Source organism: Capricornis sumatraensis, chromosome 8 (assembly GCF_032405125.1).
Source record: "Capricornis sumatraensis isolate serow.1 chromosome 8, serow.2, whole genome shotgun sequence".
NCBI classification, from domain to species: Eukaryota; Metazoa; Chordata; class Mammalia; order Artiodactyla; family Bovidae; genus Capricornis; species Capricornis sumatraensis.
The window spans coordinates 87897055-87924867 of NC_091076.1; the positions used below are offsets into that span (position 1 = coordinate 87897055).

General features: G+C 44.7%; 1 protein-coding gene across 1 annotated transcript; it reads left to right on the top strand.

Annotated features, from left to right (window-relative positions):
* The first annotated feature begins 184 nt into the window (after nt 1-184).
* TTLL6 (tubulin tyrosine ligase like 6) lies at nt 185-27813 on the top strand. The gene is made up of 12 exons (XM_068978756.1): nt 185-220; nt 359-489; nt 2058-2214; nt 2974-3117; nt 3741-3826; nt 8984-9209; nt 10540-10715; nt 11981-12169; nt 12970-13147; nt 14053-14334; nt 26686-27055; nt 27545-27813. Exons 1-12 carry the CDS (start codon nt 200-202, stop codon nt 27811-27813), a joined length of 2229 nt encoding a protein of 742 aa, XP_068834857.1. The 5' UTR covers nt 185-199.

A 27813-nucleotide genomic window follows, 5' to 3' on the forward strand; every position in this document is an offset into this window, starting at 1 on the left:
CTTCCGTGTACAGTCTGGGAGCACCTAGGAACATAACCTCCCCGTCTCGTGCTCCTTCCCCACTTCCCCCCATGGGTCTTTCTTCCTCTCCCTCCTGGCAGTGCGTAGGGCCGCCCAACAATATGGCCTTCGAGAGGGAGGAGAAAATGACGACTGGACTCTCTACTGGACTGACTTCTCAGTGTCACTGGAACGGGTGATGGAAATGAAAAGTTACCAGGTATCTGGGTCAGAGCTGGTCCTCGGCGTAAGCATGGCATCGACTCTGTGGGGCCCCACTCTTATGACTGACCCCAAAGGGGAGCTCCTGGGTGCTCCTGTGGGCCCCATTGTTCACCACTTCCAGCTTCCTTTGCAGAAAATCAATCACTTCCCAGGGATGAGTGAAATCTGCCGCAAGGACTTGCTGGCCAGGAATATGAGCCGCATGTTGAAGATGTTCCCGAAAGATTTCCACTTTTTCCCGAGGACCTGGTGTCTTCCTGCTGAGTGAGTGCCCCTTTCTCCACTCCCCACCCCCAGTTTACATTTTCCTCTTGCCCCTAACCCTGGTTACTACTTTCCCTTCCCGTAGGATCTTCCATTTCTCTCTCTTCAGGAAGAGAAGGGATAAAGGGTGTGTCCAAGGTTGAGAAAACACAAGGCTCTGCCTGTAAAATTAGATGACATTTAGGGGCTGGGTGCCTTGGAGCCTGTGCCTGCAGTTGGGATGAGAGTTTGTTCTCACCTTGAAAGCTGTTGATTTTGAACTTGTTCCAGTCCTTTCACTGTGCAGTTTCTGAATTTTTGAGGCCTTCGAGCACTTCTGGAGGGAGTAAGGTGATGGTTAGAGCCCTCTAACCAGTAGGAGCAGGGAGGGATGCCTGACCTCTGACCCATGGCAGGACATGGCAGTCAGCCTTTTCCCATCTCTTGTCTCACTATATCCATCTGGACATCCATCCCTGGTACATAAAGTACTCTGGACCACACCACTGAGAAGCAGGAGAAATGTGAAGTGACATGAGCATGACCTGGATACCGTCTAGTGTCTGGATGAGGTGGGGGTACAGAAGCATTGGCATCAGAATGATGTTCACAGGGCAGGGGCCCCACAGGAGTCCCACTGTCCCTGCTCCACTGAGTGCTTTCCCGAACCAAGAGCGCCAGGGTGCCCAGCTTTTTCAGACTTGTCTAGAACAATTGGAAGAGCTTAGCTGCAACTTAGAAGGAAATATGTTTGTCATCATGTCAGCAGGCTCCTCCAGATTTCATGGCCACTGAGAGACATTGTAGTTACATGACCTCCAGTGGCCACAAAGCTCCTTGAGTTAAATGGAAAACAAGAAGTATCGCAAGGCTGAGATTTAGAATCCTTTAAGTTGGTTGCTTGCTTCTGAGTATACTTTCTTCAAAGTACATTCAAAGATAGCATTTGCCAGACTACCCCGGTGGTCCAGTGTAAGACTCCGCCTTCCAATGCAGGGGGTGCAGGTTCAATCCTGGTTGGGGAACTAAGATCCCAAATGCCACAGGGTGAGGCCAAAAATTAAAATAAAAAGATAGCATTTTCCCTGTCACTGTAGCTAGAGTGGAGGTGTTACAGAAGAAAAGCTGGAGTCCAGAAGGAGATCCAAAGTCACATCATTTGTCAGGGCTTGAGTCAGATTCAGAACTCCACATCTCTTATCTGTAAACTCAAAGCCAAACTGTGTGGATAACAGTTACTTTTATGGGATGTGAGGCATGTACCAACACCTTGCCTGCACTGTGTCATGTATGAGACAACTGTCACTGTCCTCATTGTGTAGATGATGGAATTGAGGGTTAGTGAGGCCAAGTCCTTGCAAAGGGCCACACTGCTGGTGAGTGATGTTGCCTGGGCTTAAATCCAGCGCTGATCTCCCTCCAGAGCCCATCCACTCACCACTGTGTGTGCTCCGCTGTCTCTCCAGATCTCTGGGCATCTGTCTGTCAATTCCAGGGTTTTTGTCACTTTTTAAAAAAGAATAAAGAGCTAGCTTTCATTTTTGCTGATCCCCAGCTAAAGGTGTCTCATTCCCTCCCTGCTCTGGTAGCTGGGGAGATTTGCAGAACTACAGCAGGTCAAGAAAAAATAAGACTTACATCTGTAAGCCGGACTCGGGCTGCCAAGGGAAAGGTATATTCATCACCCGAACAGTGAAAGAAATCAAACCAGGGGAGGATATGATCTGTCAGCTCTATATCTCAAAGGTACTTCCTCATCATAACTATTTATCTGTCATCCACGCACCCTCACGCTGTAGCTTCACTGTGAAGCTAGGGAAGGGAGGACGGGGAGGAGTGATGCTAAATCCCGTCTTCTGCCTTGTACTTGGTCAGACCAAGCCTTCTGACTGGAGAGGTGACATGTGCCTAGGCCAGAGTGCCCTTGCACCCTTGGAGGTTGGTCTGGCCCTGCCAGGCTGGCCCCTGGCAGGATCTCTCTGGAGATCCCACCTCCTTTGGGAGAGAGAAATAGCTCTGGAGAGACCAGGGCAACCAGCTGTACTCCATGACTGGCGATAAAGCCCAGTACAGAGAGGGAGCCTTCTAGAAGGTACATGGAAGGGAAGCCTGGCTGGCATTGCCATCAGCATTGCAACTGCGTGAGAATTCTGGCAGAAGGGCAACTGTAGTATATACAGTCTTGGAGGGTGACAACATGTCCTTCATCACAGGACTTCTTCATGTTATTTTGTTTCATTGCCAGGAGAGCTCTTCAAGGTAGTTACTTGTGCCATTCGACAGATCAGGAAACAAAGGCCAGGTGTGGTTTAGTGACTTCCACAAGGTCACGTGATGGGTCACAGGGCCCAGGCCCCACATCTCCCTCTCTAGTCCCGGCCCAGGCCACCCTTTTTTAAACACAGGCAACGTTGGAGCTGACGCCAAACACAAGACAGGGCCCTAATGAGCTTCAGGTCTGGGTTTCTCCTCTGACGCTATGGGGCTTCTGTTCTCTCCTCCCAGCCCTTTATCATTGATGGGTTCAAGTTCGACTTACGGATTTATGTGCTCATGACATCCTGTGACCCCCTCAGGATTTTTGTGTACAATGAAGGACTGGCACGCTTCGCCACCACCTCTTATTCCCATCCCTGCACAGACAACCTGGTGAGCTCGGCGATACGCTGCCTCCACTTCCTTTTTAAGCTGGTAAAAAAACCCCTCATTACATCTGCATTCTCAAGGCACGGTGAATGTGGCTGTCACTTGCTGGACTCTCATTTTCTGGGTAACAGGGTGTATCTGTTCTTGGATTTAGCCTTCCCAAGAGCCCTCAGAATAGGGATTATCATCTCCAATTTACAGATGAGGAAACTAAAATCCAGTTATAAGGACAGCAGAACTAGGAAAGTCCAGGACCTTGGGCCAAGGCCCAAGTTCACAGAACTAGGAAGAGGCGAGGATGGGACTTGTGGCCTGACTGCAAAACCACAGTTCCATGATGCTCAAAAAAAGGACATGGGCAAGCCCTTAGTCCTCCCCCCACATCCCTGGCCCCAGGGTTCCTTAGGTCTTCCTCAGCCGAGTGCCACTCAGCCTCTGGAGGAGTGGGAGTGATATGCTCCAGGCTATAGGGTACCCCTTCTTTCTTCCTCCTTTTTGCCAGTATATGTAAGCCCTAAGACATCCTCTTCCTTCTCTTTAAACCCCAGGGCCCACGGGAGGGTGCACAGAGGAAGTGGGAGGCTGCGCTTCCTTCTGACCCCACAGACTTGTGTCTCTTTCCCCAGAATGATATCTGCATGCACCTGACTAATTATTCCATTAATAAGCACAGTGCCAATTTCCTTCAAGATGCTCACTCTGGCAGCAAGAGGTAAGGAAGCAGTTCCCCTTCTCTTCTTTCCCTGCTGGGCTCAGAGCTGCCCTCTGTGATTCTACTCAGACCCCGTCAGTCCCCATCAGTGTTTCCATTTCAGATCATGTGGTCTCACAAAATATTTCTTTTCCTCTAAACCCAGAACAGACGCCTTAGCCTCTGCCTTCTGGCTGTTAATCATTAAAAGAAAGTCACATCATAAACCCTAGGGGGTTGGGAGGAGGAGAGATAAACATGAACTGTTTCCCCAGCAGGATACACACACACACCAAAACATACTCATATTACAGTTGGCCCTTCTGACATTTCCAGACCAACAGCTATTTATTGATTGCTGGTCTGCCACTGGAGAAGGACCTGCCAGGCCTGGGGTTCCCTGGGGTGTTGCTTCAACAGAGATTCTCAAATGATGTGGCATGATGTCCTGGTGTGACATGACCTGTGGCTAGCTGGCTGGAAGTTTCCCCAGAAGAATGGGGGAAAATGGGAGGAATGCATGAGTCTTTTCCCCAGCGGCCTTTACACTTCTATTATCATCTAATCCTGTCTCATTGAGTTTTAAGATGACTAGGCTAAAGGGAGAGGGCAAGGAAGGCCTGTGTGTCGGGGCCCATGTTGGTGCTTTGAGTGCATGTTTTCTCAGTTGAATTTTTACAACACCATGGCAGAGGTGCCATCACCTCCCCTTTGTAGGTGGACAGCTATGAGTTAGGCATCACCTCCATTTTATAGTTGAGGAGACTGGGCCTCTGAGAGGTTAAATAAGCTGCCGAAAATTACAGGCTATAAATGCTAGAGCTGGACACAAATGTCAGTCTGTCAGATTCCAAGGTGCATGATCTTTCTCTTATATCAGGCTTAAAGGACTGATAAATAGAGTCTGTTTGGCTTCAGAGCATCAGAGAAGCACAGGAAATTTCACAACTCTCTCGGTAGCAGAGTTCCATAAAGCAAAAGGAAAATCAGTAGGTTAAGCCTGCTGGAAGGGGACATGTCGGATGGATAGGAGGCAATCTCCCTCTTGTCCGAGAGTGCCAACCACCCATCTTGCCCACAGCTCCCTGACTTCCTCTTTGCCCACCTGGTCCTTGGGGACCCACTGGCATTCTGCACTGCTCCATGTTGAACATCGGGGCTTGGTGAGGCCCAGCTTCCAGTCCCTGCTCTGACTCTCGCTGGCTGAGTCGTCTGGAGCAAGTCCCTTCACCTCTGTGAGCCTCCGTTTCTTGGTCTGTAGGATGAGAGCAGTGAGATGCCCTGCTCTGCCCACCTCGTAGGGTCACTCCAAGCCTCACGCGACCTGTAAGAGCGCCCAGACAGTGCTCTTAGTTACTGTGATTCTCCTTAGTCTAAAGGCGTGTAGTTAAAGGACCATCCTCCTCCTCCTCTTATGAGAACAAACACCCCACTGATAGACTTTGGGCCCTCAGACTGTGATGGGCGGTGTATGTGGTGCCTGGACCAAGGTGGGGGTGTAGAGTATTGTTCTGCTGCCTTTATTTTCCTTCCTTCCTTCCTCTTTCTCTTCGCCTCTCTCACCCAGGCCTGGCATCAGCACTCTGCTCTTCTCCATCCCCCTCCCTGCTGGAGCCCCCTCTCCTACCTGGTCTGCAGTCCCTCACCCACCCTTTCTCTAGGCCCATCTCTCCTCAGCTGCACCTGGATGTCTGTGTGGCTTTCTGCTCAGCATTTCCCAATATCTTGCATCCTGTCTCCTCATGTCCACCCCCGCAGTCCAAGCTTCCCCCTCTGCCTTCTGACTCACAGGATTGGAGAGTTTGGTATCATCTCAGATGTTTCCTTTTTCAGCAAATCATTGAATTCTGAAGTTCCTTCCTTCAAATGTCCCCCAGTTCTTTCCTGTCCACCAGGCCCCGACCTTGGTTCAGCCTCTTCCTTGACTGTCGCATGACCTCATCACTCTTCTCCTTAGCTCCAGGCACCTCTGCTTAACCTTTCTGTACCTCCGATTTCTCATCTCTGAAATGATGAGATTGGGACATCCCTGGTGGTCCAGTGTCTAAAACTCTGCACTCCCATGCAGGGGGCCTGGGTTCAATCCCTGGTCAGGGAAATAGATCCTAGATGCTTAAACTAAAAGATCCTGAATGCCACATCAAAGGCTCGGCATAGCCAAACAAATAAATAAAATGACGTGATAGGGAATTCCCTGGTGGTCCCGTGGTTGGGATTCCGCATTTCCACCGCAGGGGGCACATGGGTTCGATCCCTAATCAGTTCACTGATCAGATCCCACAAGCCATGCAGTGCAGCTCACAAAATAAATACAAATAGATAAATAAAATGATGTAATAAAAATGAATCCTGGCCAGCCAGCCTCAAACAGATTTACCATAAGAACTTATTGAGATGATGTGTATGAATAGGCCTCAAAAACCATAACCCCCATGCAGGTGGCTCCTGTTATTATTATACACTCCATATACTCATTACTTCTGCACTCAGGTAACCAGTATGGTTCCCAGGTGCCTAGAGTACCAGTTCAAACTCCTCTAGTCACTCTATGCTTTGACCAGACCCCATTTCCCACTATTATTGTTAATACAATAATAGTTACCATTTTATTTGTTGGGCACTTGTTGTCTGCCAGGCACTGCTCTGAGAAATTTACACACCTCAATACATTTAATCCTCACAATGACACTATTAAGTTGGCATGATTTCCCAAGTTTGCATATTAGGGAACAGGTGTAATAAGGTTAAGAAACTTGGCCAAGGTTACACAGCTAGAAAGTGGCAGAGCTGGAATTAACTCCTGAGTCTGGTCCTTACCCTTAACTACTAGTAACACTGCCTGCACCATCCACTCTGTGGTGTTCTCCCAGGATGTTCTTTGGCTCACTTTTTGATACACAAGCCTTGCTCATTCCCACTTCTCTGCTTTTGCTCAGCTCCAACTGGAAACATAGGGAAACATCCTTGAAGGCCCTTTCTGTCTAACTAAGCTCTGTGTTGCCTTCTCTGACCTGGTCCTTGATGCTGGTCCAGCCACATAACCGCTGCAGTGTGAGGGAAACCCATCTTCTCCGTGGGCCTCTGTTTCCTCACTTGTCAGATGGGAGGATTGTCTTCCATCTCTAAGGACAAGCCTGTGGAATCTGAGTCTAATCACCCCAGAAGCCTCTCCGTCTCTGGACTCCCACCATCCTCCTGGTCAGCATCAGCTGTAGCCTGTAACTGCTCTTTGCTTGGAGCACATGTTTGTCTTGTGTCCCCAGTTGTATTTAAGTTCCTTGAGGGTTAGTATGGCGCCCTGGCTTTAGAATCTAGGTGTTTCCCATGTTTTAGGGCAGAGTGTTTTCCTTCTCTCCCTCTAATTTGCTTTCACCTCTCTTCATTCTCCTCTTCCTCACCTTTTAAAACCATCTGCTTCTCCTACTGTCTGCCTCACCTGCCCTACACTCCCCACTTCCTAGCTTGACACCAGCCATACCTGCAGTAAATCCCCACCAGACTGCAAACTCAGTAGGAGCAGTGAAGAAGAAAAACTGGAAACTTGGCAGGCCTCCAGGGCAGAGACCAGGCCTTCTTCATCTTTCAGGGAGCCTGGCACATAGTTGGTGTGTTAAATCGAATGGACTAACCACTGGGCGTTATGAAATTGCACAGTAATATGTATTCATTGTGATGTGCCTGAATCATCAAGAAGAGGTTATGTTATGATTCATAATGTCTATTATAAGATGGTAGAGGAGTGTCTGATCTATTTTGGGAATATTTATTTCCCAGTTAGGCAAATTAAACACTTTTTTTTATTTTTTTATTTTTTGCACTTGAGAGGATTGGCTTCAAGTGATCTGGAAAATTCATTTATGAGCAGCACTTCATCCTGGACAATGGCAGGTAGAAAAGGCGTGCCTCTGCACTGAGTGTCTCTGTTTATCTGTCGTCCTATAAACGCATCTTTGGCAGTTTCATGTGTGTGCTGGCTCCTCAACGGTCCTTAGGCTTCCCACGGGAGAGGTGCTGGTTTCTCAGGATCCCCTCATCGCATGAATTTTGCACACACAACAGTGTGTTTGTCACTCAGTTGTGTCCAACTCTTGGTGAGCCCATGGACTATAGCCCACCAGGCTCCTCTGCCCATGGGATTCTCCAGGCAAGAATACTGGAGTGGGTTGCCAGGCCCTCCTCCAGGGGATCTTCCCGACCCAGGGATCAAACCCACGTCTCTTATGTCTCCTGCAGTGGCAGGCGGGTTCTTTACCACTGGTGCCACCAGCAGGCCCTTAGTAAGTGTGCGCTGGCTCTGCTGACGGGGTGCAGATCTGTGGGCTGCTGGCTGAGCTGTGTCCCGTCTTCTCATCCTTCCCTTCGCTTTTCATTCCCCTGCATCACCCATACTTCCTCCTCCAATGTTTTCACTTCCTACTTCGGCTCTCTGTGCACACCTGTGTGTGTGTGAGGGGGCGGGTATCTGTCCCCACCATTGTCTTTTGAACCTGTCAGATTTGTCCTGTCTCTGTACTGCCCAGCTCAGAGCTGACTGGAGCATTTCTTCACAGACCTCTCTACAAGGGATAGACATTCTCTGATATCTGTGACAGGGGGACCAGCCATCTTGGTTTGCCTGTGACTGAGGGATTTCCTGGGATGTGGGACTTTCAGCTGTAAAGTCAAGACTGTGTGGTTTGCCTGGGACAGTGGGTGACCCTATCTATGGAAATGCCTTGGGGTTGCCTTTTCCCTCTGGGCTTCCCTTTACAGGGTTAACATTGAATAAAATAAACAATATTTCTATGTCTTTAGTGTCCCCAGAATCCCCTCAGATAGTGGAAGTGGAACCCAGATATCAGTGGTCTTAAAAGACTCCTTAAGTGCCTCTAATGAACACCAAAAGCTAAGAAACCATTGCTACCAAAGCAACATTGTGATGTGGGGTGTTGGTTTTTACAATTTTAAAAATTCATCCATTAAGCTTTCCACTGGGATACCTAATCCCTGCCCCAGCCCACAGATGTTTTCTCCTGTGGGTCCTCCTGAGCTGACACAGCGATTACCCTGGCTCCTGGGTGTCTCTCCCACTGGCTTTGGGACTTTATCCTCTCTAGAAGTTTCTAGTTTCTAGCATTCTACGGCCTTAGATGACCAGAGGTGGGCTGCCCTGCCTCACAGCCCATGATTCCCTTCCAGGAAGCTCTCCACCTTCAACACGTACATGGAGAGCCATGGCTACAACGTGGCGCAGATCTGGAGAGACATTGAGGACGTTATTATCAAGACGATCATCTCGGCCTACCCCATCATCAAGCATAACTACCACACCTGCTTTCCCCACCACACACTCAACAGCGCCTGTTTTGAAATCCTGGGCTTTGACATTTTGTTAGATCACAAACTCAAGCCCTGGCTGCTGGAGGTAGGGAGATTGGGGTGAGGGGTGAAGCTGGCGCCTGTTACTGGGGTCAGTCCCATCCCTCCGCCCTCCTGGCTCAGCTAGGATGTCGTAATCCACTTGTCGAGCAGCGGCCTCCCCGGTGCCTGCTGCCTGGGGCGTCTCCCTTTGCTGAAAAGCGGCCACCAGAGGGAGGTAGACGGCCGGGAATTAGAGAATTCCTTGTGCTTTCTTGAGGTCCACCCAGACTTAGAAGCTCTGATCTCAGGTGCAGAGTGACTCCAAAGACAGTTCTACCTTTTCTAACAGTTGTCTCCGTCACAGAAAGGAGACTTTGTTCTTCATCAAAGGTGGGTGGAGGATATTTGAGATCAGATGGAGCTACTGGGCCTGGCTATCTGGGGCCTAGATCCAGTTCCAAGCACCAGCAGAGAACAACCTAGTGTCTGTGGGCACAGAAAAGGGCGGGGAGCCACTCAGTGAGTTTCTTGTCTCCTCCAGACCCATGGGGTGGTGGGAAGAGGAGGAAGAGAAGCTTCTGGGTGTCTGCGTCTCTTCCTGACTGGACCTGTGCGAGCAGGCCTCTCCCGCGGGCATTCAGTGTACACACCGGAAGCAGGGGCAAGGGCAGGGTTGTGGTACAAGTCAGAGGTGATGGTGACGGCTGCCAGTGATACAGAGGCAGCCCTCAGAGGGGAAGACCCAGAATTACATATCAAATTCCTGGGGTCTTGCCTTTCCTCCATTCCTAGCCCTTGTTCCCAAGTGTGGGTGGGAAGGAGAATATGGGTGTTCAGAGCTCTTACCAAAGAGCAGAATAAGCTACCAGGAGCAAGCCTTCAGAAACTGCTAGAAGTCTTCAAATGTCACATAATGCCTGTGAACAATATGGACTCTTCTGTGAGCAGCAATGAGTCCTCCCAGTCCTCCCACCATCCTGACCCTTAACCCCTGTCAGGATCCTGAATGCGTCACTCCCTTCCCCTCCCCAGCTCCCAGCCTGGCCCTCTGGACTGCCCTCTTCCATCTGTTCTCTGGGGTGCACAGTGCACAGGAGGGGCACATGCACCCCAGATGGAGGGGAAACCAAAGGCAGCTCCTTCACCCCCACCCCTTGCCATGCTCCTCAGGAATTCAGGACTGAAATAAAAGCTAGTTACACTGCAGGGAAAGGTTCTGCTCCCTCCTTTTTTCACCGAGGCTCCAGTCCAGACTCTCTTTTCCCTCTCTCTCCTACTCATTGTGGTAGCCAGGGCCCCTAGGTGGGCTTGGGTGGCTCCGTTGAGGGGGCACTTAGCTTTACCTCCTGCTTGCATGCTGCCCAGCCTCCCCAGCTGCCGTCTTGTCCTCACAGGTAAACCACTCTCCGAGCTTCTCCACTGACTCCTGGTTGGATAAAGAGGTAAAGGATAGTCTGCTGTACGACACTCTGGTCCTGATCAACCTGAGAAGCTGTGACAAAAAGAAGGTCTTGGAGGAGGAGAGACAGCGGGGGCAGTTCCTACAGCAGTGTCGTTCTCGGGAGACCAGGTACAGTCATGGGTCAGTTCTAACAAATGATAATCCTGTTTGGAACATTAGTTTCTATTTGCAGGATGTGGCAGGTTAAACAGTTTTTCCTTTGTTCCTAAAAATAGGAGATTAATTTATAGACATAAGTACATGTGATGAATATAAGTTTGTTAATATCATATGAAGAGATCCAGGGATTACCGATACAAAAAGTAAAACCATTTGTCTTTACAAAAGGGAACATTCTTCTGTTCTCCCCTTGTCACCGTGTTGTGAGGAACACCTCATCCCTGCTGCATAGCATTTGCCTTCGTCCTACAAGAGCGAAAAGGAAGTCTCAGAGCCTGTCAAGGACTTGGCTTTGCTGCTTTTCAGATCTCACAGTGGCCCCTGCCCTCCTCACAAGCCTGGTCCTTCGGAACTGAACTTCTGGAACCCGGCCATGGCATCAGGCCGTCTCTGTTTGGATGGCACTGTGTTTCTCAGAGCACGTTCATGTCCACTGTCTTCCCTGTAAGGAGGGGGCGGGTGGGTGGTAGCATGGGGGATTGTATGTCCTGCTTTTGGAGCTAAGAAGACCAAGACTCTGGAAGGGGAGCTGCCTGTATAGGTCACCTCGCTGGCAAGTGCCAGGTCTGGACACAGAGCCCGATAGGTGTATGCTGCCTGGCGTTCCAGGATGCCTTCCACTGAACTCTTGGAGAAGGAGGCAGCATCGTCTAAGGAGCATTCCCTGAATCAGTCTCCTCGTCATGACTTGGCCCTGGATGGCTCAGGGGCTCCTGGTTTCCCTACTATAAAAGGGGCTTATTGATCCTCCGCCCTGACCTCCACCTCCTGGGGGGCTGTGAAGGGGAATGAGATCATCAGCTCTCATAAAATCTCATCAGGCTTATCCATGAAGCCCTCAAGTTTAGCCGGTTCTCCAAAGGAGAATGGCAGGGACTGTGATTGGAAAGGTGACAGTCTGCCCCTGTCAGAAGCTAAGCCAAGAGGGAAATGGGCTTTACTTGTAATGGGAGAGAATTTGGTGAGCTGTTAGGAAGAGTGTTCTAACCAGCTGTTTTTAGTGCATTATGACACCGGCTGTCCCAGGAGGGCTAGAATCTCCTTTCAGGAAACGTTCATGTATTCATTTACCTAGGAAACGCTGGTTGAACACTCTTGCATGCAAAGCCTTGGTCTCACCCTAGATGACATCCATGTCCTTGGAAAGGCCATGTCCTTTCCAGGATTGGTCCCAAGAAAACCTAACTGCAGCCCTGTGTTCCGCTTCCCAACAGGAAAGAGGAAGTCAAGGGCTTTCAGGCCGTGCGAGTAGAGAAAACTGAGAAGTATGAGAAGGAAAACTGTGGAGGGTTCCGCCTGATTTATCCCACTGTGAATTCGGAGAAGTATGAGAAGTTTTTCCAGGACAACAACTCCCTCTTCCAGAATACAGTTACCTCCAGGGCTCGGGAGGTCTATGCCCGGTAGGAAGGCTCCTGGGGTGAGGGCGGCTGGGTGTTGGGGGAAGAGGAGATAGTGCTTGACCTATGGTGTGACCTTGGGACAGCCATGAGGTTGCTTTAGTCTCACAAGGACTAGGAATCATAAGGTTCTTTGGTGTGGGATGTTGGTAAGTGGATATGAAGCTGTTTCTATAAACTCACCCCTAAGACAGCCACCCCAACCCCACTCCCAGAAAGCCCAACCCCTCAGAACTACCTCCTAGATTCATTCAGGTATCAGATCTAAGGACTGGAAGGGACTCATCCCATCCAGTCCAATGCCTACCCACCACCCATTTCATGGAGCAGAAAGAGGATCATCCAGCAGATAATGACAGAAGAAGCTCTAGAAGCCCTGTCCCCTGAGTCCTGTGACTGAGTTATTTCCATCACATGATTGGCCAGAGAGGCCCAGCATATGAAGGGGTTTGATGTGGGAGCTCCTGATTTTATCCTCCTACCCAGACCCTCTCCTTAGCACTTGCTGGTTGTGTGATCCTGGCATACTGGGAAGGGAGGAGAGATGGGGTGGTAGAGTAGGGTGCTGCCCCCCACCACATCTCTCCCTGGGCTAATCCCAGATGGGAAATGGTGTGGGTGGAGGAAGGATTCTCTCCTCCATCTCTTGCTTTGGAACTCTCAATCATTTGGACACACTGGGGCAGGGAAGATGGAGCACTGCCCCTCCTTGCCCCAATCTTGTCTGCCCCTCAAGAAGTATGTCCATAATATTCATAGCCTATCCCTAACCTGTGTGATACTCACTGATCCTCACTGGGCAGGCAGCTGATCCAGGAGCTGAGACTGAAACAAGAGAAAAAATCCTTCCAAATGAAACAGAAGAGGGTAGACATGCAGGAGGAATCGGCAGGCGAGCAAGCGAGAGGCAAGAGCTGGCAGAGCAGGCGAGAGAAACAACAGCAGAAATGCAAGACTACCACCAGCCAGACCTCCAAACAAGTAAACGTGGATGGGAGGGGAACGCGCATGCCCAGCACACTTCCCCAGCTGGGGCCAGTCCAGGGGGGATGCTGAGAAGACCCCTACTGAGAGCTCAGAAACACCGAAGGAATGGGGGCCGCATGGAGGGCTGTGCCCCAGGAGCGGGGCCTGGAAGTCACAAGGAGCCCTGCAGCCTGCAGAGGATCCCTCCATCCAGGCAGAGAGGACTTGTGCTGTTCTGTCCTTCTCCCTCCAGTAGGAGTAAAAGCAGCTGGGAGGCTGAGGACCAGCCCCATGTGGCAGCGGCCTCTAGGACTACCTTACTCATGGTCCCCAACTCCAGTTTGGGTTGGAATGCCCCCTTCCTACAGGCCAGGGGCACAACTGAGAGAGGAGGCTACAGGGAAGACCTGGGGGCAGGGCCTCAGAACACTACATGTGGGGCAGAACACAGCTGGTCCTTCCAGGCTGCTCTCTGCTCCAAGTATGGACTAGCCTCCAGGCTGGAGCCAGCTGTCCAGTTGTCCCATGATCTCAGTCTCTGGAACCCCCTTCTTGGCCTGGCTCTCTCTTCTTGCTCAGTGAAAAGATTCAGTTGACTTTTCTGAAGTGACAGGATTAGAGGGGTTTTTTTAAAATAATTTTGTTAGGGTCATAGACCCTCTGAGAATCTGATAAAAGCTATGGAATCTCTTGCCATAAGTAACTGCTGTTTTAAGTGTTTCAAAGGCCCCGTGAAGCCATCCATGAGCCCTCTAGGGGTGTCTTTGAACCCTAGGTTAAGAGCCCTGGATTAGAGAGATTAATTCAGATTGCTTTCCTCTCCTCCTGATCTCCTTTGCACCTACCGTTGGGTGCAGATGATCTGGAAGTGGACAGAGCTCGGTTCCCATGGGCTCTATGTTTGGTGTCCTTCTTCCCAGTATCTCCAGCCATTGATGTTGGTGTCCGGTGCACCTGACTTGCTCTCGAGTGTCAGACACACAGAGAAAAATGAAGCAGATAGCAGCCTTGACCAGGAGGCCCCCGAAGAGGAGGCTGATCCAGCACTCTGTAAGCCTTCATCTTCAAGGCCTTATAGCTCTGTACCTGACTTGAGGAATTCAAGCCTTCTCAGCTGCTCCAGGCCAGAGCTCAGTAAACCCATCTCCAAAATGAAGGAAGCCAAGTCTACCTCTGCAGTGAACGCGATCGCCGGCATTGTGGTAAGCAGCGCAGTCTGCCTCTCCTGAGGACTGAGCTGGGGTGGGGTGGAGTAGTGGCAGGAGTCTTGCCTTCTGGTCCATTCTCTGCCCCTGACTTATATGGCCCTTTGAATAAGCTGCCTACCCTTCTCAGGCCTCAATTTCCCCACTTGTGAAGTCCAAGTTGTGGAATTACACTCCTGCTAAGAGTCTAGACCTACGGTATAGGGCTTTTAGAAAGGATGCATGCCCTCTTTGGGGCAGGTTACCATCTGTTGTATTAGCTTCTGTAGGGCTACTCTAACAAATTACCATAAACTTAGTGGCTTGAAATGCACATCTCTGGTCTCACAAATCTATTCTTTAGATCAGAAGCTACAGATCTGAAAACAAGGTGTTTACAGGGTCATGCTCCCCTCTCTAGGGAGGACCCTTCCTTGCTTCTTGCTAGACTCTGGTGGTCGCTGTCCAGTCTCTGCCTGTGTCATCACATGGACTTCTTCCTTGCGCTTCTCCTCTGTGTTGACTGGTACAAGGATTCCAGTCATTGCATTAAGGGCTTACCCTTATCCACAATGAGCTTATTTTTAACTTGAGATCTGCAAAGATCCTGTTTCCAAGTAAGGTCACATTCTGAGGTTGTGGGTGTACATAAATTTTAGGGAGCTGTTGAACCCAGTATACCACCTCAACAACATTTCCATTTGAAACAATGGAGTTTCAGACTCCAATGATGTATGGACTCCTTTTGATGGAAAGAAACCTCTTTCAGATTCCAACTGTAAACAACTTTTTTTTAATATATACAAGCATAAGATCAGATATAAAGCCTTTATACCTATAACTCTTGAAGTGAAGTGAAAATTGCTCAGTCGTGTCCTACTCTTTGCCACCCCATGGACATTTCAGTCCATGGAATTCTCTAGGCCAGAATACTGGAGTGGGTAGCCATTTCTTCTTCAGGGGATCTTCCCAACCCAGGGATTGAACCCACATCTCTCGAACTGCAGGTAGATTCTTTACCATCTGAGCCATCAGAGAAGCGCACTTATAGCTCTTGCTCCATGCTCAGTTGTTGCAGTCGTGTCCAAATCTTTGTGACCCCATGGATTGTAGCCCACCAGGCTCCTCTATCCATGGGATTTCCCAGGCAAGAGTACCGGAGTGGGTTGCCATTTCCTCCTCCAGGGCATCTTCCCGACCCAGGGAAGACCCAGCGTCTCCTGTGTCTCCTGCATTGGCAGGCAGGTTCTTTACCACTGAGCCACCAGGGAAACCTATAACTCTTACACAGCTACAAAACAAAAACAAAGCACTTCCTGGTGGTCCAGTGGTTGAGGCTCTGCCTGCCAAAGCAGGGGACATGGATTCAATCCCTGCTCCAAGAAGATCCCACAGGCTTCAGGGCAGCTAAGCCCGTGCAGCACAACTGTTGAGCTCGTGCTCTAGAGCCTGTGAGCTGCAACTGCTGAAGCCGCGCACTCTAGGACCCATGCTTTGCAGCAAGAGAAGCCTACACACCACAAAGAAGAGGAGCACCCGTTCTCTGGAACTGGAGAAAGCTTGTGCTCAGCACCAAAGACCCAGTCTGGCCAAAAATCAATTAATTAAAAAACAAAACAAATAGCACCAATAAAATCGGCACAAAATATTAACTTCACATGACAGTTGATTTTCTATTTTTGTAGATACCAAGTTGCCACATAAATGTGGTACTGACAGTCCTAACGCAGGTCCTTTTGGATTCATTATACTTAGGCCAACCAAGAGCTATGTGATGGCTCTACTGGAAAATCTTCAGCATTGTTGGGCCTTCACTTGGTCTAAGCTCAGTATAGAGTAGTGCAGTGTTTTTCAAATTTCTAACCAGAGCCCATAATAGAATTTCATTTTATTTCATAGTCCATTAAATATACATGCATACAACTGGAGAAAAGTTTTTAAAACAGTGCTTAGCCATGCTGCATATAGTGAGTGGCTCAGTTTTTTCTTTTTTTAAAAATACCAGTTACAACTCCCTAAATTAATTTCATGACCTAGTGGTAGGTTTGCAACCCATCGTTTGATAAACACCTTTAAGAGCGTTATCCCCTTGGATTTCACGATGGTTTCTTGGATATAACACCAAAAGCACAAGAAGCAAATGTACCAATAGATAAGTGGGCCTTCATCAGACTTAGATAATCAACAAAATTAAAAGACAGCCTGTGGAATGGGAGAAAATCTTTTCAGATTATATATCTGATAGAGATTAATATCCAGAATATATAAAGAACTCTTACACAACAACAACAAAACCAAACAACCTGATTAAAAAATGGGCAAAGGCTGGACTTCCCTGGTGGTCCAGTGGTTAGGACTCTCTGCTTTCACTGCAGAGGACACAGGTTCAGTCCCTGGTCAGGAATTAAGATCCTGCCAGCCATGTGATTCAGCCAAAGGAAAGAAAAAAAGTGGGGTGGGGAGGGAAAGGTTTAAATAGACATTTCTCCAAAATGAACTTAGCCAGCCACCAAAAAAAAAAAAAAAAAAAAAACAACACAAAAAACCACCAACTGCTGCATGCTTCCACCTATATGAGGTATCTAGAGTAGTCAAACTCTTAGAAACAGAGTAGAGTGGTGGTTGCCAGTGGCTGGTGGGTGGGGTGAAAAAGGGCTGTTTAATGGGTACAGAATTTCAGTTTTGCAAATTAAAAAGAGTCTAGAGCTGTTGCCCAACAATGTGCATATAGTTAACACTACTGTACTATACACTTAAAAATGGTTATGATGGTAAATTTTATGTTATATGAGGGTTTTTTTTACTATAAACATTAAGAGTAAGGAGTATACTTTGGGAATCTGGCTGCCTCTGTTGGATTCTTGGGGTCTCATTTTATTATATACATGACTTCCATCTAGTCAGTCTAGTCTCCCTAAGCCTTAGTTTCCTCACCTAAAAAATGGAATTTTTATCATAGTACCTACCAGTGGATTACTATGAGGATTAAATGGAAGGATCCACAAAAATGCTTCGAGTGGTATTCAACACACAGGAGTCAGTAAGCATTAGCTATTATTTTAATGTTATTGCTACTTCTTAAGATCCACCCCCTTGTGTGTGTGTGTGTTTTGCATAAACCCAAGACTTAAAGCAGTACTACTTAACTCTGATGAAATTACAAAATAAGGCAGCTAGCAAAAATGCATTTTTTTCCCTTTTTTTGGATTTCATGTTTATTTGAGCAAAATCATTGGCTCAGGATGTTGTACTATACTTGGTTCATTCAAAGCCTTTGCCTGCTTTGTTTATTTACTTGTCACTTTATCCCTATGCTCATCTCCATTCACCTAGCCACCATCTTTTGTTCATGTTTCCTTGTGAAGAAGAGATTTTTAAAAATGCAAGCATTTAAATTTGTTTAAATGTGATTGGGTTATTTTTCTCATTCTATGTCCTATTTTTATTCTTATTGAGCTCTACTTTTTCTTTTCTTTTTTAAGATTAATTTTACATGCATTAAAATGCTAAGTTTTAGCTGAACAATTCTGACAAATAAATACACACTTGTGATCCATATCCCTATCATGATATAGAACTTTCTGCTATTTCCCAAAAGTTCCCTCTGGCCTTTCCCAGGCAATTGACCTTTGCTCCCTGCATCCCTCCCCAAGGCAGCCACTACCCTGACTCTTTTTCATCTTAGAGTAGTTTTGCCTATTTTAGAATTTTGTTCAAGTGGAATAATATAGTATATAGTATTTTGAGTGTGACTCCTTTAATTCAGTATTAGATCTGTGAGATTCATTCACGTTGTTGGAAATATCAGTATTTTGTCCTTCTTTATTGCTGAATTGTGTTCCATTGTACAAATACACCGCAGTGTGTACATCATTCTCCTGTTGATGGACATGTGGGTTGTTCCTAGTTTTATTCTTTTATTGCTATTGTAATTAAAGCTCTTATGAACATTCCTGTATAAGTCTTTTTGCGGACATAGTTTTCTTTCCTCTTGGATAACTACTTGTGAGAAGGATTGTTAGGTCAAAGGGTAGATCTCTGTATAACTTTATAAGAACACCAAAGCCTTTATTTAGAGTGATTATAATAGCTTTTGTACATTTCAGCCAGCAATGGATGAAGGTACCGATTGCTCCATGTTTGTTACCACTTGGTGCTGTCTTTTAAACTTTAGCCACTCTAATGGCTACGTTGTGATTTCTTATTTCAGTTTTAATTTGAGGATTAAGCATGTCAAGCACTTCATCAAGTGTTTATTGGTTATTCATATATGTTTCTTTATGAGGAGTTTGTTCAAGATTTTGCCTTTCTCCTTTTTAAGAAATGGGATTTAAAGAATATATATTTGTTTATTTGTTGCATTCGATCTTAGTTGTGGCACGAGGGATCTTCATTTGCAGCATGTGGGAGCTTAGTTCCCTGACCAGGGATCGAACCCATGTCCTCTGCATTACAAAGTGGATTCTTAACCACTGGACCACCAGGGAAGTCCCAGATTAAAAAAAAAATTTTTTTTTAACACCAAAAACATCTTATATTGGGGTGTAACCAGTTAACAATGTTGTAATAGTTTCAGGTGAACAAGTGAAGGGACTCAGCCATACATATACATGGTAGCCATTCTCCCCCCAAACCCCCTCCCATCCAGGCTGGCACATAATATTGAGCACAGTTCCATGTGCTATACAACAGGTTTTTGTTGGTTATCCATTTCAAATATAAAAGTTTGTACATGACCTTCCCAAAGTCGTTAACTATCCCTTCCCTCTAGCAACCATGAGTTCCTTTTCTAAGTCTGTGAGTCTCTTTCTGTTTTATAAGTTCATTTGTATCATTTCTTTTTTGATTCCACCTATAAGGGATATCATATGATATTTCTCCTCTCCTTCTTGTCTGACTTGCTTCACTCAGTATGACGCTCTCTAGGTCCATCCATGTTGCTGCAAATGGCCTTGCTTCATTCTTTTTAATGACTGGATAATATTCCATTGTATGAATATATGTACACCACATCTTCTTTATCCATTCCTCTGTTGATGGGCATTTAGGCTGTTTCCATGTCTTGGCCATTGTAAACACTACAGTGCTACAGTGAACTCTGGGGTGCATGTATCTTTTCGGGCCGTTTTTCTCTGAGCATATATCCAAAGAAATGGTTTGTTTTTTTTTATGTTTTGCTATTGTGTTGTAGGAGCTCTTTATATATTCTGGAAACCTACCTATTCTCTTTCTTACCAGTGTTTTTTGATTAGTGAAAAAGCAATTTCAATGACGCTTATGAATTTTTCTTTAATGGTTATTGCTTTCTGTGTCCTGTTTAAGAAGTTTTCATGCACTTCCATGTCAGAGATATTTCCCCAGTTTTTTTCTAAAAGCTTTATGGTTTTAGCTTTGTGTATAGGTCCATGATCCAACTCAAATTAACTTTTGAGTTTGCTAGGTGATGGGTAGTAGGGTTTTATCCCCATAGGCACATCTAGTTACAAGACTGTTTACTGAAAGACTTGCCCTTCTCGTTGAATTGCTTAGGTGCCTTATAAGTTCTATTAAGGTTTTATTTTGTTGTTGTTGATGCCATAGGATTTTCATCAAACAATTAGGCCATCTTCAAATAAAGACAGTTTTACTTGTTAATTTTCAATATTCACACCTTTTATTTCTTTTTCTTGCCTTATTGCCTGTCTGGGATTTCTAGCACAATGTTGAATAGGAGAGGAGAGAGTAGACATCTTCCCTTGTTTCCAGTCTTAAAAGGGAAACATTCAATCTTTTATCATTAAGTATGGCATTATTTGTAGGTTTTGACAATGTTCTTTACTAGCTTGAAGAAGTTCACTTCTATTCCTAGTCTGCTGAGAGTTGTTTTAAATCATGAATGGATATTGAATTTTGTCAAGTGCTTTTTTGGTACCAATTGATAGAAGTTTTTCTACTTACATTGTTAATATGGTATATTACATTGATTAATTTTTTATCTTGAGCCAATCTTATATTCCTGGAATATAAGACCAAGACCCTTTTGCCATGTTGTGTTGTTCTTTTTACAGATTGCTGCATTCAATTTGCTAATATTTTGTTGAGGATTTTTATTGTCTGTGTTCATCAGAGATGTTGGTCTATAGTTTTGTTACTTTTTGTCTGTTAGCTCCATAAAATAAATTGGGAAGTGTTTTCTCCTCTTCTGTTTTCTGGAAGAGATTGTGTAGAATTGTCATTATTTCTCATTTAAATATTCAGTTAGAGTTCTCCAGTGAAATGATCTCAACCAGGTGATTTCTTTTTTGGAATATTTTAAACTATAATTAGATTTCTTTAATAGTTATGTATTTTCTTTTGAGTGAGTTTTGGTGGTTTGTGGCTTTTAAGATATTGGTCCATTTTATCTAAGTTGTTGGATTTGTATATGAAGAGTTGTTTATATTAGTTCCCTATTATCCTTTTAATGTCTGCAGAGTTTGTAGTGATATATTCTTTCATTCCTGATAGTGATAATTTGCTCATTCTTTCACTTTTTCTTGGTAAGTCTGACTAAGAGTTTATCAGTTTATTCTTTTCAAAGAGCTGAGTTTTGTTTCCATGGATTTTTTATTTTCTATTATTTTCTGATGATTTTCTATTATTATTTCTGATTTCCTATTATTTTTTTGATTTTTTTATTTCATTGATTTTTGTCACTAATACTTAGGTTCTGTTTGCTTTGGATTATTTTTGTTTTTCTAATTTCTTAAGGGAGAAGTTTAGAATGTTGAATAAGACCTTCTTTCCTAATCTACACATTTCATGCTATAAATTTCTTTCTAAAAACAACTTTAACTAGATACCATGAATTTTGATCTATTTTCATTTTCATTTAGTCCAAAATGTTTTCTAATTTCACTTGAGATGGTCTTTATGACCCTTGGGTTATTTAGAAATGTGTATCTTTTTTAATTTAAAAAATTTTATTTATTTTTGTGTTTTTTTATTGAGCTATATTTGCTGTATGCTGCTGCAGCTGCTAAGTCACTTCAGTCGTGTCCGACTCTGTGCGACCCCATAGACGGCAGCCCACCAGGCTCCCCCGTCCCTGGGATTCTCCAGGCAAGAACACTGGAGTGGGTTGCCATTTCCTTCTCCAATGCATGAAAGTGAAAAGTGAAAGTGAAGTCGCTCAGTCGTGTCCGACTCTTAGCGACCCCATGGACTGCAGCCTACCAGGCTCCTTCGCCCATGGAATTTTCCAGGCAAGAGTACTGGAGTGGGGTGCCATTGCCTTCTCTGATATTTGCTGTATAATATTATATAAATTATAGATATACAATATAGTGATTCATAATTTTTAAAGGTTACACTCCATTTATTGTTATTATAAAATATTGTCTCAATTCCCCATGTTGTACGATAAATCCTTGTAGTTTATTTTGTACCTAATAGTTTGTACCTCTGACTCCCCTATCCCTATATTACCCCTCCCCACTAGTAACCGCTGGTTTATTCTCTATATGTGAATCTGCTTCTTTATTCTTATATTTGCTAGTTTGTTGTATTTTTTAGATTCTACATATAAGTGATATCATACAGTATTTGTCTTTCTCTATCTGACTTATTTCATTTAGCATAATGTCCTCCAAGTCCATCCATGTTGCTGCAAATGGCAAAATTTGGTCCTTTTTATGGCTAAGTAACATTCTTTTGTGTGTGTGTGTGTGTGTGTGTGTGTGTGTGTGTGTGGTTATACCACATCTTTATCTATTTTTCTGTTGCTGAACACTTAAGTTGCTTTCATATCTTGGCAATTTAGAAATGTGTTAACTTTCAGTTTTGGGGGGGTTTTCCTGTTATTGATTTCTAATTTAATTCCATATCATCAGAGAACACACTTTATATGATTTCAGTGCTTTAAAATTTGTTAAAGTTTGTGTTATGACCCAGAACATGGTTTCTTTTGGGGAATGTTTTATGTGCACTTTAAAAGAATATCTGTTTTGCTGCTTTGGGGCAGTGGGTCAATTAGATTTATTTGGTTGCTGATGTTGTTCAGTTCTTCTATATTCTTACTAAATTTCTGTATACTAGTTCTATTAATCACTGAATTCTATTCATTACTGAAATCCACCTCAGGATTTTCATCATGGACATGGGGGCAAAGAGAGTAGAGAAAAGAAGAGCCTCAACTAAAAGGTTCTCTTAGAGCTTTCTCTATCTAAGGAATTACTTAGCTGGCTAAGGAATGTTACTTAGCCATAAACAGGACAAAATTTTGCCATTTGCAGCAACATGGTTGGACTTGGAGGACATTATGCTAAATGAAATTAGACAGAGAAAGACAAATACTGTATGATATCACTTATATGTAGAATCTAAAAAGATACAACAAACTAGTGAATATTCCCCAGTACCCGCTTTTGAATTTTGAGTTGCCTTGAGTTCAGGTCAGGGCATACTGAAGGAAAAAACAGTCAACTTCTCTTGTGGCTGAGATGGTAAAGAATCTACCTGCAATGTGGGAGACCTGGGTTTGATCTCTGGATTGGGAAGATCCCATGAAAGAGGGCATGGGCATGGCCACCCACTCCAGTATTCTTGCCTGGAGAATCCGCATGGACAGAGGAGCCTGGTGGGCTACAGTCCATGAGGTCTCAAAGGGTCGAACACGACTGAGCGACAAAGCACAGCACTGCTGACTTGCTGTTGCTTCGAATTCTCATCTTCCTCAAATCTTCCTCGATCTGCTAGCTACTGTTTACTTTTCAGAATTGTCAGATAACTATTCTATGCGTGCATTCTGTGCAGGTTTTATAGGAATAGCCTATGGGAGAGATAGATGCAATATGCTTAATTCATCTTAGCTAGAATCAGAACCAAACTACTGTCCCTTCTGGTTGTTTTAAATTTTCTTATCCCTTTGCTGTCTGCATGATACATCAAGATATCTCCTTTTTCATGGATGATAAAAGCATTTATATTTCCTCTTTATTTATTTTGATCTTAGTATGAGCTTATCCATTTTATTAATTAAAGAACCAATTTTAGGCTTTGTTAATTTTCTCTACAGTTTGTTTTCTATTCATTTTCTATTGCTATTGTTTTTCCAGTGTTGGTTGTTGTTTCATTGCTAAGTCGTGTCTGACTCTTTTGTGACTCCATAGACTAACTCACCAGGCTCCTCTGTCCATGGGATTTCCCAGGCAAATAATTGGAGTGAGTTGCCATTTCCTTCTCCTGGGGATCTTTCTGACCCAGGGATTAAACCTGCATCTCCTGCTTGACAGGAGGATCCTTTACCACTGAGCCACCTGGGAAGACCAGTGTTTTCTTTATTATTTCCTTTTTTTCCCAATGCTATCTTTATTATTTCCCTTTTTTCTGTTAGCTTTTAGTTTAATTCCATCACCATTTTCTATTTTCTTAAAGTAGAAAGTTAGATTATTTACTGTAAGCCTTTCTTCCTATCTAATATGTGTTTAGCACTATAAATTTCCCTGTAAATACCAGATTATCTTCATATCATAAATTTTGATTTGTTACATTTTCATCATTCTTTGAAATATTTTTATGATTTCCTTGTGATTTCATTTTTGTTCCATGGGTGATCTAGAAGTATATTGTTTAATTTTCTAATATTTAAGAGTTTTCTAGAGATCTTATTGCTATTCAGTCAGTTTAGTCACTTAGTCATGTCCGACTCTTTGTGACCCCATGGACTGCAGCATGCCAGGCTTCCCTGTCCATCACCTACTCCCTGAGTTTGCTCAAACTCATGTCCACTGAATCAGTGATGCCATCCTTACCATCTTATCCTCTGTCGTCCCCTTCTCCCACTCCTGCCTTCAGTCTTTCCCAGCATCAGGGTCTTTGCATCAGTTCTTTGCATCAGGTGGCCAAAGTATTGGAGTTTCAGCTTCAGCATCAGTCCTTCCAATGAATATTCAGACTGATCTCCTTTAGGATTGACCGGTTTGACCTCCTTGCAGTCCAAGGAACTCTCAAGAGTCTTCTCCAACACTACAGTTCAAAAGCATCAATTCTTCAGTGCTCAGCTTTCTTTATAGTCCAAATCTCACATCCATGCATGACTACTGGAAAAACCATAGCTTTAACTAGATGGACCTTTGTCGGCAAAGTAAGGTCTCAGCTTTTTAATACGCTGTCTAGGTTGGTCATAGCTTTTCTTCCAAGGAGCAGGCGTCTTTTAATTTCATGGTTGCAGTCACCATCTGCAGTGATTTTGGAGCCCAAGAAAATAAAGTCTGTCACTTTCCATTGTTTTCCCATCTATTTGCCATGAAGTGATGGGACCAGATGCCACGATCTTAGTTTTTTGAATGTTGAGTTTTTTAAATTTATTTTTTATTGAAGGATAATTGCTTTACGAATGTTGTTTTAAGCCAACTTTTTCACTCTCCTCTTTCACTTTCATCAGGAGACTCTTTAGTTCTTCTCTTTCTGCCATAAGGGTGGTATCATCTGCATATCTGAGGTTATTGGTATTTCTCCAGGCAATCTTGATTCCAGCTTGTGCTTTATCCAGTCCGGCATTTCTCATGATATACTCTGCATGTAAGTTAAATAAGCACGGTGACAATATACAGCCTTCATGTACTCCTTTCCCAATTTGGAACCAGTCCATTGTTCCATGTCTGATTCTAACTGTTGCTTCTCGACTTGCATACAGATTTCTCAGGAGGCAGGTCAGGTGGTCTGGTATTCCCATCTTTCCACACAGTCAAAGGCTTTGGCATAGTCAATAAAGCAGAAGTAGATGTTTTTCTGTAATTCTCTTGCTTTTTCTATGATCCAACAGATGTTGGCAATTTGATTTCTGGTTCTTCTACCTTTTCTAAATCCAGCTTAAACATCTGGAAGTTCACGGTTCACATACTATTAAAGCCTGGCTTGGAGAATTTTGAACATTACTGTTCTAGCATGTGAGATGTGTGCAATTATGTGGTAGTTTGAACATTCTTTGACATTGCCTTTCTTTGGGATTGGAATGAAAACCAACCTTTTCCAGTCCTGTGGCTTATTGCTATTAATTTCTAATTTGATTCCTTTGTGTTTGTACAATGCTTTGATAAAATTTCAGTGTCTTAAAATTTATCGTCTTATTTTACCAGCAACACTTTGATGAATATTCCATGGGCACTTGAATGTGTATTTTGCAGTTGCTGACTATAGTGTTATATATCTCAATTCAATCACCCTGGTTGATAGGGTCACTCAGATTTTCCATATCCAGACTAATTTGATTTCTGTTTTTTATATCCATTGCTTAGAGATGGATTTTAAAATCTCAACCCCAATTATGGACTTATTTCTAAATATTTATTTATACCTCATATAAAGAGAATCATACAATAATTGTACTTTGTGCCTGGTTTATTTCACTTTGGAGCTTCTTTGGTGGCTCAGACAGTAAAGAATCTGCCAGCAATGCAGAATATCCAGGTTCAAAGCCTGGGTCAGGAAGATCCCCTGGAGAAGGGAATGGCAACCCACTCCAGTATTCTTGCCTGGAGAATCCCATGGACAGAGGAGCCTGGTGGGGTTTTGTCCATGGGGTCGCAAAGAGTCAGATATGACTGAGCGACTTACACTTTAATTTTATTTTACTTAGCATAATCTGTTCAGAGTTCATTTATGTTGTAGTATATATCAGAATTTCCTTCCTTTTGAGGATGGTAATAATATTCCACTGTGCCTATACCACATTTTATTTATCCATTCATTTGTTGGTGGACATTTGGGCTGTATCCACCTTTTGCCTATCGTGAATAATGTTGCTGGGAACATTGGTGTACACACTTTTTTAAAAGGAGTGATCTTATAACTTATTTAGCATCTATAGCTAGGAGCTGAATTGCTGGGTCACAAGGTATTTGTAATCTTATTTACTTATTTTTGATTGCACCGGGTCTTTGTTGCTGCACGCAGGTTTTCTGTAGTGGTGAGCAAGGGCTACTCAGTGTACGAGTTGTAATCTTATCTTACTTATCTTTCTAGATGGTTCACCAGAGTGTCTGGACCAACCTACATTCTCATCAGCAGTGCATGAGCGTCCCTGTAGCTCCCTTGCATTCCCCCAACACTGATAGCCAGCTTTCAATTTTTTTGCCAGTTTAATAGTTGTGAAATAATACCTATTTCTCTGATTACCGGTCTCCAGTGTTTAAAGTCTCTCCATTTAAAGACCTCCAGAGGAAGCTCTGTGGACATTCCGCACCATCTTCTGCCTTAGTGTTTAACCAATTCATGGTTAGAAACTTTTCTAACCAAAATCTTTCTTATTGCTCATGAATGCAGCTCTTCATCTGTTTGTTTTCATTAAAAAGGGCATAGGAAGTAGCCTTTGCTTTTCATAATCTCATTTTGGACCATTTTCTCTTCCAGCCTCTAACTTCAGTAGAAGCCTTCCCAGAATCCACCACCCAGGTCTCAGATACCCCTGAATGTCTGCTGAATGTGACTATGACAGCCAGCTCTGAGTGTAGCGGCCCAAAGATGGACAGGGTGGCCTCCTTTAAATGCAAGCCACAGCAGGTGCCTTGGTACCTCATCCCAGAAAAAGTATCAAACAGTTTTCTGCCTACAAAATGCCAGAGCTTCTCGTGGAGTCCGAACCCAAGCTGGACTTTGCTAAAGAATGGCCTGAAGAAGCAGCATCCCATGTCAGAGCTGTTCACCAAGGTTCAGCTGAGACAGAAGCTGTCTTTGTTCCCAGCTCACTACAACCCAAAGCTGGTGCTGAGTGACCAGTCACGTGAGTGTCAGTGTGTTCGAAGATGAGCCAAGAGCATAGGGGATGAAGAAACCAAAAGAACCAGCCTAATCTTGGGGAGTGCTCCATCTGAGGGGGGCTGAAACCCCTGCCTTCAGGGAGATCCCAGTCTGATAGCGGAGACGTAGTCTGTACTTAGGGAGTCTCTCGCCTTAATGGGAAAGCAAAAAAAAAAAAAAAAAAAGTGATAAAAATAGAATGCTATGTCCAAGTACCCTTTTCAATCTTTTCTGGTTCTTATTCAGATGAAACCCATTCAGCTGGGCCTGTACAAGTTTGGGGTGTTAAGTCTGAAAAAAAAAAACAAAACGGGAAGAGAAACTGTTTGGAAGAAAGGCACAGTGGCTGATTCTAATTAAGGAGCCTCAGCCAGTTTTAAGCAGGAGACCCTAGTGGGAGGTGGCCTTCGCCAGGAATTTGTGCTGGGTCCAGCAGCACAGATTGATGATGCCAATGACTTTGCCTTTCCAGAAAACCCCTCCCTGCTCCGCGAGTCCTGCTTTCGTAGCCGAAGCTCTGGTGAGAAGAGGCAGCTGGATGTGCCCTCCTTCCTCTTCTTAGAGAATTCTCACGGCCATGATGTTTCCCTGAAAGACCTGCTGGTGGTTGCCACTCCAGCCCGACTGGACCCAAGGCCTGGCAGAAGCCATACAGGTGCTTTGAAAGACCTGTGTATGCAGGATCAGGAAGCATACAGTCACTACCTGATCTCTGGCCAAAGAGGATGTGAGAGGAACTAG

Bases quoted from the DNA above. Each gene is read 5' to 3' on its own strand.
- TTLL6 (XM_068978756.1), top strand. From the start codon at position 200: ATGGAAATGAAAAGTTACCAG. The intron at 221-358 runs GTATCTGGGTCA...CTTCCTTTGCAG, and splicing joins TGGAAATGAAAAGTTACCAG to AAAATCAATCACTTCCCAGG. The intron at 3,827-8,983 runs GTAAGGAAGCAG...ATTCCCTTCCAG, and splicing joins GCTCACTCTGGCAGCAAGAG to GAAGCTCTCCACCTTCAACA.